This window comes from Clarias gariepinus, chromosome 24 (genome assembly GCF_024256425.1).
Source record: "Clarias gariepinus isolate MV-2021 ecotype Netherlands chromosome 24, CGAR_prim_01v2, whole genome shotgun sequence".
Classification (NCBI taxonomy): domain Eukaryota; kingdom Metazoa; phylum Chordata; class Actinopteri; order Siluriformes; family Clariidae; genus Clarias; species Clarias gariepinus.
This window is the reverse complement of record NC_071123.1, coordinates 24,761,331-24,774,156: the sequence shown is the minus strand read 5'-3', so window position 1 is coordinate 24,774,156 and position 12,826 is coordinate 24,761,331. Positions and strand designations below refer to the sequence as shown.

At 41.0% G+C, this 12,826-nt stretch overlaps 1 protein-coding gene across 4 annotated transcripts in view; it reads left to right on the top strand.

Annotated features, from left to right (window-relative positions):
* Positions 1 to 12,826, top strand: part of tenm1 (teneurin transmembrane protein 1) — a 141,803-nt gene that overhangs the window by 101,944 nt on the left and 27,033 nt on the right. For all 4 annotated transcript variants that reach the window (XM_053485855.1, XM_053485853.1, XM_053485851.1 and 1 more), the window contains 5 exons: positions 2,462 to 2,670; positions 3,953 to 4,118; positions 8,619 to 8,720; positions 8,890 to 9,084; positions 9,237 to 9,437. In XM_053485855.1, the coding sequence (XP_053341830.1) occupies positions 2,462 to 2,670; positions 3,953 to 4,118; positions 8,619 to 8,720; positions 8,890 to 9,084; positions 9,237 to 9,437 (873 nt within the window). The remainder of the gene's footprint in view (positions 1 to 2,461; positions 2,671 to 3,952; positions 4,119 to 8,618; positions 8,721 to 8,889; positions 9,085 to 9,236; positions 9,438 to 12,826) is intronic.

The following is a 12,826-nucleotide window of genomic DNA, read 5'->3' as shown; positions in this document are numbered from 1 at the left end:
CATTGGCCTCCATGGTCCCTAGTTTGACTCCAGTGGTTCCTAGATTGATGGATGGATGGATGGATGGATGGATGGATGGATGGATGGATGGATGGATGGATGGATGGATGGAGAAGGTCTATAAGCTATAAGATCTTCTGCTGATTTTGGGGTTATTGTAGGTTGTTTTAAATCGGTGATCCCATGCCATGTTGTGTTATTTCTATATTCTCCAAAGTTCCAGGCCTCTCTAGAACCTTTTACTGTATATAATATATAATTGTACATAATTCTCGATCATTCTTAACAATTCTCCACGATGCTGAATAAATGTGTCATGCTAGAGCTTATACTTAAAAACTTTAAGTCATTTCTGAGAATTCTGGCTTATTTCCTTCTATCCCATGATAAATTATTTAGTATAATTCTAGGCCATTCTAGAACATTTGAGCTTAGCTCACTCACTGGTTTTCTGCCACCATATGAGGAAAGTTCTGAGCACTGTCCATAAGGTTAGAGGTCACCTGATGTATATCGTTACCCCATAGTACAGCAGCTGTACTAATTAATTCATAGTAACTCCTTTTAAATAGCTGAGTCTGTGGAGGCTACCTTAATGTGCTGTGCATTACCTGCATGCGTTTTCTCTTTCTCTTACACAGCGCGTATCAAACTCTATAAAACTTCAAATCTGACAGTTTTGTTGTCGGAGTTCGTGCTCGGGGCGTCATTGCAAATGGTGGCATTTTAAAATGGCACGGTTCATTTCAGCAAAACATGCTTGAAAAAAATATATTAAAAAAAAGAAAAAAAACAAAGAAAATGCTAGCCTTCAACCTGACTCGCGCAAGTGACCAGCGTGGCCTTTTCTAGGAGGACTTGGTCTCGTTCCTCCGTCAGAGAAACAAGAGAGGGAATAAGAAAACACATTCATATCTCTGAGCCATCCACAGCACCGCTTTCACCAGCTTGGCCGAGTGTAATATAATAAATTAAGTTTTTAACATAGCCTGTGGGGGAAAAATCCTGCCTGTGTTCGCAGAGAAAGAGTGAGAGAGAGAGAGAGAGAGAGAGAGAAAGAAAGACCATGCTGCCTTTAAACGAGCGACCAAATGCAAATGACTCGCTTGTGAAATTACATCCTCTGGCGACTCTGTAAGAATAACTTTCAGTGGCGGGTTGTTTTTAACACACATGCACACATCACACACACACACACACACACACACACACACATATACATAAAGGGAGAAAAAAATCAATAGCTTTCACCCAGACAAGGCGAGCACATTGCTAAATCTAAATCAGAGGATGCGCTAAAGCAGGGCTGGCTAAATTTGCATAATTACACGTTTTTTTTCTGCTCGAACTCATCAGTGTTGACTGATGAGGTGTGCTAAAGCAGGAAAAACACTAAACCACAGAAGCACTGTCAGCGCCACCGTGACCTATTTGGCTCCGGAGGTGTGATTTTCCCCCAGCCGCTAATATCGCAGGGTTAGTCTCCTTGTGCGGGGTTGGTATTTCTACGCCCTGTTTTGTACTGCGTATTTGTTTTTTGACGTTATTTGATTTATCGCTGCGATTAGGGCTCGGGTTCTCATACACAGCTTTCTGTAATGTGTCACGTAGTGTTTGTGTTTGTGTCTCACACTTGGATATTGTCACTGTACAGTGGACTGGAGTGTAATAACCAATAAGCTGTGGGGTTTGATGTTTAATGGGGCGTCGCGGCGAGCTCAGAGGACACGCTTACCTGCAGACTCATAATCTGTTAATAATCCACCTGACAGCTCGGAGGGAATGAGCAGCGTCCGCGGCCTACCGCAGGAAACCGCTTCACTCAGATTGTTTTAACAACGTATTAAACAGAGGAATAATCACCATGTTCTGTTCGTCAAGTTAAAGAAAGAACAAACGGTCCTATGAGAGAACCCTGCTCATGCCCTACATTTTAAACATCCTTTTTTTAGACAGTTTTCAGTGTCCAACACTGACACACCTGTACTGTACAAACTCTACTCGTCTTTTGCTCTTCCTATCATCACTCTAGATCAGCTTTTACTATTCTGGACGTTTCTGGATTCTTTAGAGCATGACTGATTTCTCCCACCACTGTGGGTCTGTAAAGGATAAATGTGCGTACCATTCTAGATCATTTAAGGACACTCCCGATCACTCTAGATCACATAGATCATTCAGGACAACTCAGGATATTTTAGATCACCTAGACCTTGTAAGGTTACTCTAGGTCATTCTAGATCATCTAGGTCGTTTAAGGTTACTCTAGGTCATCCTTTATTACCTAGACATTTTTAAGGCTTTTCAAAATAATTCTAGATTTCAGACATCTAAGTGTACTACAGGTCATTATTTCTCGTTTAAGGGTACTCCAGGTCATTCTGGATCATGTCACCAGGTCACCGTTCTCCGTCCTTCTGCACGGCTTCGCTCTAATTTACATATGTTTCTTATTCTGCAGATAAGGAGGTCTGGCCTCGTGGGCGGGGCTACGATGTAGGTGAGGTTGAGGTGAAAGGTCGTCTCCTCCAGGTCATTCCACCCAGCAGCTTCTGGAGGTTCAGCATGGCTCTGCAGCATCCAGAGTTCATTCGATTTAACGTCACTCATACACACACTGCGCTGCTGGGCATTTATGGCCGGAGGAATACACCACCCACACACACACAGGTATGTCCTCTCACACACATACACACCATATATATATATGTATATATATATACATACACACACACAAAGGTAATGAACCACACTTATGTTAGGGCACACACTTACTTTGTAAAGGACACACACACACACACACACACACACAGGTGAGAACAAACACTTACGTAAGGACACCCCCACACACCCTCAGATAAAGACATACATATGCAAACAGAGACAAGGACACAAACAGTAAAAAAAAAAACAGTTCACACACACATACTCATAGATGACACTAACACTCGAGGAAACACACACAGAAAACACACTCACGTAAAGACACACATGTTAAATTGCTCATATATGACACACACACACACACACACCCTCACACTTGGTTCAGAAGCCAGAATTGGGTGTTTGGCTCAAAGTCCTACATCATCTCCGTATCGTTTTTTAATCCCGATAATTGGCGCAATGTTCTGTGTTCCTAATGATTTGGCAGCGGACGAGTTCCACTCGTTAATTAAAGCTCGTTAGCAGCGGTATCTTCCAGATGAACCATTCACATCGTTAAGAAAATTATAGACGTGCATAATTCAATTCTAAGCTCCTCGTTGCGCTTTGCTTTTTCTGGATATGTGTGTGTGTGTGTGTGTTTGTGTGTGTGTGTGTGATTGCATATGTAGGCGGAGGCAAAAGCAAGAGGAGCGGATAATTAGTGCCTGTTAATGAAGTGGGCTCTGAATCTATGTGTGTGTGTGTGTGTGTGTGTGTATGTGGTGTGTGTGTGTGTGTGTGTTGAATTTCAATGAACGCAGTGTGACCCACCCATATGCTCAGACATATGTTTATGTAACCGAACACTCAGAGAGTGTGTGGGTGACCAAGAGGTTCAAAACACACACACACACACACACACACACACACACACAGAGTCAGAGTGTCAGTAATGAAATTCAAGCAGAATGATTGTCATAACACACACTCCTGCGTATTAATTGGAAAGAAAGAAAATAGGAGCCACTGGTGAAGGACGTAAATGTCCCCTGTGTGTGTGTGTGTGTGTGTGTGTGTGTGTGTGTGTGTGTGTGTGTGTGTGTGTGTGTGTGAGTGAGACATTAATGTAAAGACAGATAGACACAGAAAGTAACAGAGACATGGAGAGATAAAGGTAGAGCGACAGAGACAGATGGAAAGTGGGATGCAGATGGAAACAGGTAACAATTTGTGCGTGTGTGTGTGTGTGTGTGTGTGTGTGTGTGTGTGTGTGTATGCATTTGTTTGTTTATTTGTGTGTGTGCAGTTCGATTTCGTGAAACTGCTGGATGGGAAGCAGCAGCAGCAGGATGGACGGAGCGTTGCCATGGCGACGGTGTTTATGGAGTATCTGGACGCAGGGACGTGGCACATCGGTGTTTATAATGACGGCAGAAAACCGGAGCAGGTGAAGGTGCAGAGCACAGCTGTAGGTAAGAACACATGCACATATACACACACACACACACACACATCGACAAGCACACAGACTACCGGAGAAACCACTCCTATTTCAAGGACCCTGAGCTCATGATCTCTGGGGTTGTTCCAGAATTTCCTCCCAAAAAGCTACCAGTTTGATAATCTACATTTACTACGTTCTAGTAAATGTCTAGGACCAACTTCCTTTCCTGCGGTATACTCTTTCCAGCGGTAAAATCTCCAGGTCTACCACTCCTGGCCACTCAAACCAGAATAAAATGTTTGCTGAAGCTGATTGACAGAAAGGTTTCTAAATTCTGTGTTACTTGAGTATAGTTTACAGTCCATTTACTGGAAGACAATCAGAGAGTGGCAACTCGACTTCCGCATCACAATATACTCTGTGTATACCAGCCCTGACCAATTGCCTCGGGTCAGTGTAAAGAGGTGGAATTGAGCCTGCTTCCCAGCTCTGAGCTCTCCATACGCTGCCTCTGTCAATGATCCAGCCGGATCGTCCTGGAGATCAATCGCTCTATTGAGTTTTTTCATGATCCTGATAAGATAGATCTTCCTCGATGCCCTTGGTGAATCTATTATAAAGTCATTAGCAATGCTTTTCCATTACACTGACTCTCAATGTCAAGTGTGCAAAGCTCAGTTGTGAAATCCGTCAAACTCTGCCCCTGAAAACTTGTCGAATATACATGGATGAAATTGCTCTAGTGTTGCACTGCTGATCCCGGAGCTGAGAGGCCTGTCAGAAGCTACAGCTGTTAAGGAAAAAAATGACAGGAGTCCGGAGGGTTGAAATCCCAAGACGAGGCAACATTGAGTGGTTGCTCTGGTAGGAGGGCCATTAGACCAATGCAGACACGCAAGGTTACGCTGTGCAAAATTTAGGGAAACTCACAGTGATGTCCAGGCTGTTCGGGGGATTCCTAACTTCCTCTGGCCTTATTTCAGTCTCATTGCTGCGTGCTTCCTGAATCGACTCACTGCCGGCGGCAATTGTGGTGGCGGGAGCGGTGGTGGTCAAAAATTAGAATATCATGCAAAAGTTCATTTATTTCAGTAATGCAAGATAGTTCAAGTCATAATAGAGATGATTATGGCTTACAACCCATGAAAACCCCAAATCCACGATCTCGGAAAATTAGAATATTGTGAAAAGGTTCAATATTCTAGGCTCAAAGTGTCCCACTCTAATTAGCTAATTAAGCCATAACACCTGCAAAAGGTTCCTGTGCCTTTAAATGGCCTCTCAGTCTGGTTAAGTAGGAAGCACAATCATAGGAAAGTCTGCTGACCTGACAGTTGTGCAGAAAACCATCACTGACATCCTCCATAATGAGGAAAAGCCTCAAAAGGCGATTGCAAAAATGTTGGATGTTTCCAAAGGGCTGTATCAAATCACATTAATAGAAAGTTATGTGGAAGGGAAAAGTGTGGAAGGAAAAGGTGCACAAGCAGAAGGGAGGACCGCAGCCTGGTAAGGACTGACAGGAAAAGGCCATTTAAAAGTGTTGGAGACTTTCACAAGGAGTGGACTGAGACTAGAGTCAGTGCATCAAGAGCCACCACACACAGACGGATCCTGGACATGGGCTTCAAATGTCGTATTCCCCTTGTCAAGCTGCTCCTGAACAACAAACAACGACAAAAGCGTCTAACCTAGGCTAAAGAAAAAAAAAAAAAACTGGTCTGTTGCTCAGTGGTCCAAAGTCCTCTTTCTGATGAGAGCAACTTTTGCATCTCATTTAAAAACAAAGGACCCAGAGTCTGGAGGAAGAATGAAGAGGCACACACTGCAAGATGCTTGAAGTCCAGTGTGAAGTTTCCACAGTCTGTGTTGATTTGGGGAGCCATGTCATCTGCTGGTGTTGGTCCACTGTGCTTCATTAAGTCCAGGGTCAACGCAGCTGTCTACCAGGAGATTTTGCAGCACTTCATGCTTCCTTCCGCAGACGAGCTTTATGGGGATGCTGACTTCATTTTACAGACTTGGAACCTGCCCACACTGCCAAAAGCACCAAAACCTGTTTCGATGACTGTGGGATTACTGTGCTTGATTGGTCAGCAAACTCGGCTGACCTGAACCCCATAGAGAATCTGAGACCGAATCATGAATAGAGAGACATGAGACCGAACAATGCAAAAGATCTAAAGGCCACTATTAAAGCATCCTGGTCTTCCATAAGGTTCAATGCCACTTTGAGGCAGTAATTGCTGCAAAAGGGGCTCATACCAAGTACTGAGTACATATGCATACTTATACTTTTCTGAGGTCTAATATGTTCTACGTACAATCCTTGTTTTATTGATTGCATGTAATATTCTAATTTTCTGAGTGGATTTGGGGTTTTCATGAGCTGTAGGCCATAAACATCTCAATTATGACAAATCATGGCTCGAAATATCTGACTTTGCATGTAATGAGTTTATCTCATGTATTAGTTTTATCTTTTAAGTTGCATTACTGAAATAAATTAACTTTTGCACAATATTCTAATTTTTTGAGTTTCACCTGTATATTCATACTGTACCTTTCTCACTCAGTGCATGTCTCTCTCTCTCTGCAGGTATCTCATTGCCTGCGTGTCCATCATCATACCTGTCTCTCTCTAAAGCAGTCTCGTCGTCTGCCTGTCTATCTTCATACCTGTCTCTTTCTCTCTGTACTGTACCAGTCCCATTGCCTGACTCTATATCTTCATACATGTCTCTCTTTATACCAGTCTCTTTCTGCCTGTCTCATGGTCTGTCTGTCCATCTTGATACTTGTCTCTTCTTGTACAGTCTTTTTCTCTCTCTCATCTGCATGTCTTTCTTCATACCCACCTTTCACTATACTGGTCTTCCTCTGCCTGCTTCATCATTTGCCTATCATCTTTATAACTTGTTATATGTCTCTCTCCCTCTCTCTCTCGTTGTCTCCCTGTGTTGACATTTTAACATGTCTGACTTTTATCTATCTGCCTTTACATCAGTATCTTTCATGTCCTTTCTTTTTTTTATACCTGTCTCATTTGGGATGTCTGTCTGTCTAAATCAGTCGCTCTGTCTCTCTTTTCACACCCATCTTTTTCGTTCCCTGTCTCCTTTTACACCAGTCTCTTTTTTTCGATACTTATCTTTGTCTTGTTTTCTGTCTCTTTCTATACCTGTCTTTTTTCCCTGCTTGTCTATCTTCATACCTCTCTGCCTTCATCCCTGTTTCTCTCTCTCTCTCTCTCTCTCTCTCTGTCTGTATATAAGTCTCTTTATCCCCATCTCTCTATGTACATGTCTCATTACTGTCAACCTCTATACCCATCTTCTTCAAGTCCTGTCTCATTTTTCTACCTGTCTTTCTCTATAACAGTCTTCTTTCTTCCTTTCTGTCTCTCTGTAGATGTCTCGTTTTCTCTCTGGCTTAATGCTCATCTCTCTCTTTTCCTGTCTCTCTCTCTCTCTCTTTCGTAATCTAGTCTTTCTGTACCTGTATTGCTTTCTGTAAACTCCCACATCTATCCCTTTTTTTCTTTCTCTTCCTGATGCTTGATTTTTCCATCAATATTCCCGTCTGTCTTTTTATGTTTCTTCTTCTCTATTTGTCTCCTTTTCCCCCTGTCTCCATGTCTATGGTCTGAATAATTTCATTTAATTGTTGTCATGAATTTATTTATGTTTTTGCTTCTTTGATTTGTGCAGTAACGATTTCTCTGAATGGAAATGAGATTCATTGCGACGGCTTTAATATGCTCTCATAACTGACATCGAGCGTTTATGATTTGAGCGTTATAAGTAATTATAAGCTAATTATTGCAATTGCAGTTTGTTATTTCAGAATCGGAGCAAGTAAAAAACCTTTTCCGCTTAACACACACACACACGTTGTGTGCATATACACACACGTTTACACAGCCACGTCACTCTATGTGTGTGTGTGTGTGTGTGTGTGTGTGTTCGTTCTGACACACCTCACCATGGGGGTTTAGTGCAATGGAACTCACATTGCTGATGGTTTTTATTTTTCATTTTCTTAATGTACTTTACAGCCTCAACACATAAACACAAACTTCCTTCGTGCTTTAAACTCAGACTCGTTCACCTACGCAGTTTTTCATTGCTGTGTCTCATTTTTTCATTCACACACACATGCACACACACACACACACACACATACACACACAGATATCACGGGTCACAAACCACCACAGCAAAAACTTCTTTTTTCGTCTATTTTTGTAATAGAAAGCAATGCTTCAGTGATGTGCAACGGGAAAAGCTGACCTACACACACTTCTCTATAGCACACACTCCAGTATAACACACTCTTATACACACACACACACTTACACACCCACAACAAAATCAATAAGGCTTTTTGCCACATTTAAGAAGTTTTTTTTTTTTGAGCAAAACTTTTCCTAAATGGTAAATGGTATACTTGGTAATCTAGTGTGTGTGTGTGCGTGTGTGTGTGTGTGTGTGTGTATGTGTGTGTGTGTGTGTGTGTGTGTGTTCAGAAATGAGTGATGGTTGTTCAACAAACTGTAACGGGAATGGAGAGTGTGTTTCCGGTCACTGTCACTGCTTCACCGGTTTCCTCGGACCAGACTGTTCGAAAGGTACACACACACACACACACACACACTCACACACACACATAACAATGCATAATAAACATTGGTACAACACAACAAGTAACATAACACAAATGTTACACAAACCTGACGGTGCTCTATACACTCCATCAAAACCTGTGTGTGTGTGTGTGTGTGTGTGTGTGTGTTTCAGACTCATGCCCGGTGTTGTGTAGTGGAAACGGCGAATACGATAAGGGTGTGTGTGTGTGTCACGCCGGCTGGAAGGGAGCAGAGTGTGAAGTGGAGGACGGCCAGTGTATCGATCCCACCTGCTCCAACAATGGAGAGTGTGTCGAAGGAGTGTGTGTGTGTGCACCAGCCTTTAAAGGCAACAACTGTGAGGAAGGTGTGTATGAGCAACACACACAAACACACACTCGCTTTATTTCTTTATCCTCTAGCGTGCACACATTTTGGTAGATCTGCCTAGAGTGAATTAAATGAACTGTAACTGTGTGTGTGTGTGTGTGTGTGTGTGTGTGTGTGTGTGTGTTGCAGTGGACTGCATCGACCCCACATGTTCAGGACGAGGTGTGTGTGTCCGTGGGGAGTGTGTGTGTTCTGCCGGATGGGGCGGAGAGATGTGTGAGAATCCTCTCCCGGCCTGTAAGGAGCAGTGCTCGAGACACGGGGCGTACCATCCGGAAACAGGGGTGTGTGAGTGTGAGCAGGGCTGGACTGGAACCGACTGCTCTACAGGTTAGACACACACACACACACAGACACACACACACTTTGGTCATACTTTGGTCATTCCTGGGTGGTTGAGCCTCACTTTGGGAAAAGCTTTATGGCGAGAGTGTGTCGAGGGGCTAACATTCGAGAACTTTAGTCTGGAAAAACAAGGTTGGAGCCAAAATCTGAGGAAAAGGTTTAAGTGTGGAGCCTAACCTTAGGAAAAGGTTTAAGTGCGGAGCCTGACCTTAGGAAAAGGTTTAAGTGCGGAGCCGGACCTTAGGAAAAGGTTTAAGTGCGGAGCCTGACCTTAGGAAAAGGTTTAAGTTTTTCGTTGAAAGATGTTGAGTTAAATTTCTTTGGTTGTATTTTGCTAGCAAGGTTACAAATACATTTACACAATAATATTTATAATCCAAAGTGCCCATGAAAGCAAGGCTTAAGTTCCCCGACTATGAAGTCTAGGCTTAAGTTCCCAGACTATGAAAGTTGGGCTTAAGTTCCTGGACTATGAAGTCTAGGCCTAAATTCCTGACAATGAAAGCTAGGCCTAAATTCCTGACAATGAAAGCTAGGCTTAAGTTCCTGGACAATGAAAGCTAGGCTTAAGTTCCTGGATTACTGTATGAAAGCTAGGCTTAAGTTCCTGGACTATAAAATCTAGGCTTAAGTTCCTGGACAATGAAAGCTAGGCTTAAGTTCCTGGATTACTGTATAAAAGCTAGGCTTAAGTTCCTGGACTATGAAATCTAGGCTTAAGTTCCTGGACTATGAAAGCTATGGTTAAGTTCCTGGATTATGAAAGCTAGGCTTAAGTTCCTGACAATGAAAACTAGGTTTAAGTTGCTGGACTATGGAAACTAGGCTTAAGTTCCTGGGCTGTAATAGTTAGGCTTAAGTTTCTGGTCAAAGGTAACTAAAAGATTAAGAGATAAAGTTGAAAAAAGAAAAACAAAAGCTGGCAAGTAAAGAAGGAAAACTGGAAGAATTTTTAAAAAATTTCTTTTCTGCTTCCAAGTTTCTGCAAACGATCTTTATGCGAGTAAAATGTGCTGACGCAATTACTATTGACTTAAAAACTTCACTTTCCTCCTTAAAACAGGTTTGTTGGATTGATTTCGTTGTAAGACGATGCTGCGGATGTCATTGATCAGTGATTAGATATGATGAGGTGTGTATCGACCCGCGATCACGTGTAACGCGGTATGTATCGATGAAGAATGATATTCAGAGAGACGAGGAATGAGACGAGGAGGGAAACTGAGAGAGACGGCTTCCAGAAAACGGGAGACTTTCCGCCAAGCCTGAATTCATAAATCATCCTAACTGCCGGAGCGCAAACGCAGTGATTTATGAATACAAGCCTGGTGGAAAGTGTTGCCTCATTATATAAATATATATGATTGATTTTACATCAGGACAATAAAGCGAAAGATAACCAGAGAGAAGAGGAAGAAGGAAAGATAGGCCATGATTGAGTGGGACCACATCAGCATGTTATATAGGTTTTAAAATTCTAATATTGTGATTAAATATGATAAAGATTTTATCAGGCACATGGTGTGTTACTGCGCCACAACTGGTTGCCCGAACAAGCTGGAGGCACCAGTTATGCTGCCGGCTGCCACAAGCCTATTAATAAATCTTCTTAAACCCGTTAACTTCACAAGTATGCAAATATTTAAATTATTGCGGTTCTCTTTCACTATAAATTTAAAGTTTGCCGTGGGAATCATTGGCATGGTTCTGTAGCAACAATGTTGCTTAAGATAAAAGGGAAAGAATAGTAATATAAAAAGGAAAACCTGAACAATAATTTTTAAATAAACTTAAAAATGGGATGCAAAATTAAATGTATACAATATTCATTTTTTAATGGAACATTAATGTGAATTGTAAATGGAATATTCAAGAATTGAAATAAGAAATGAAAGAAAAAAACATTGAAAAAAAAATGTTTATACTGGGTTATTGGTTCCTGGACTAATTTTCCTAAACTAACGTCTTTTAATAAAAAATACCTAGTTTACAGTTTTTTTAAATGAAACAGCTAAACCAAAATTGTACTAATGTTTTTTTAAGGTTAGTAAATGTAAGTTCCTGGGCTTTGGCACTGGATCACAGGGCCGGGGTTAAAACTACTGTGTTGAAGTTGCTGGTTTAGAGAACTTGAAAAATTTGTTTTATGGTTATTGAATAAAATTTCCTAGAATATTGTTTCTGGACTTTTGGCCTAAAAAGTCTGGTCTATAGTTCATGACCTAATGTTACAGGATCAAAATTTGCAGTAAAATTTTTAAAAGAACTTTTTCTATTTTTAATTCAACACTGCAAAAATTATATCTTAGCAAGTAACAATATCGTAAATGTAGTTAATTTTATCGGCTCTTTTTTATAATAAGATTGTAAGGTTTATTTCTAATTAAACTGTACTAACATTTTAAGCAAAAAAAAAACTTGTTCTATTAGCAAATAATGTTTTAAGAATTCATTTCTTGAAAAAAGCAAACTTATATGCCAAAAGAAAAAAACATTTTTGCTTAACAATTTTATTAACATTGACTTGAAATAAGCATAATAATCTCATACTGTATTTGTTTTTTTGTACGCTTATTTAAAAAAATTATAGATAGGTTTGGCTAGACTCAAAGTTATTTTGCTTGCTTAGGTTTTTTGAAGTTCATGGAATATAGTTTCTTCACTAAAGTTTTTTGAGCGAATATTACAGGTGTACGGTAATATTAAACTGAACTTCCTGTATGAAACTATTTTGTCCAAACTTACATGGCTAAGGTTATTTTTTGTAGCATTTCATTTAATGAACTTAGTTATCTTTGCACTAAATCTACAAAGGTATCGATGCTAATAAGTATTAGTGCGCCTACAGTTTAGCAGCTTAGAATCATGCTAAGTGTAGCTTTGAAACGTGCGCGTTTCATTTTATCCAGCAGTGATTTCGACACTGACAAAGAAAACCTTTTACAGTTTAGTTTTGTTTATCAGGGTTCTTTTGGAAGAAAAACCTTTAAGGGCACTTTGAGGTTTGAGGTTTGGATCTTTAATCAGCTCACAGAGAAGAAAAAGAACAAAAAATCATAATTTGGGGTTCGGTGGAGGATACGCCGTTTCTCTCGACCTGCTAATGAGAGCTCGACTGAAAACCCTTAAAGCAGGTGATTTATCCTTCAGTAGATCCCAGAGCAGAAGAATAAGAGGAGAAATGAAAGAGAAGAGAGAGAGAGAGAGAGAATAAAAAGTGAGATGAACGGGTGAGAGGAGGGGAGGAGTGTGACGGACGAGTGTGTCAGTCATGTTTAATAGCTTTTCTTAATGTTCCAGACCATTTCAGCATCATTAACTGATTATTGAAACTGACTTCTCTTAAACACACACACACGCACACACACACATGC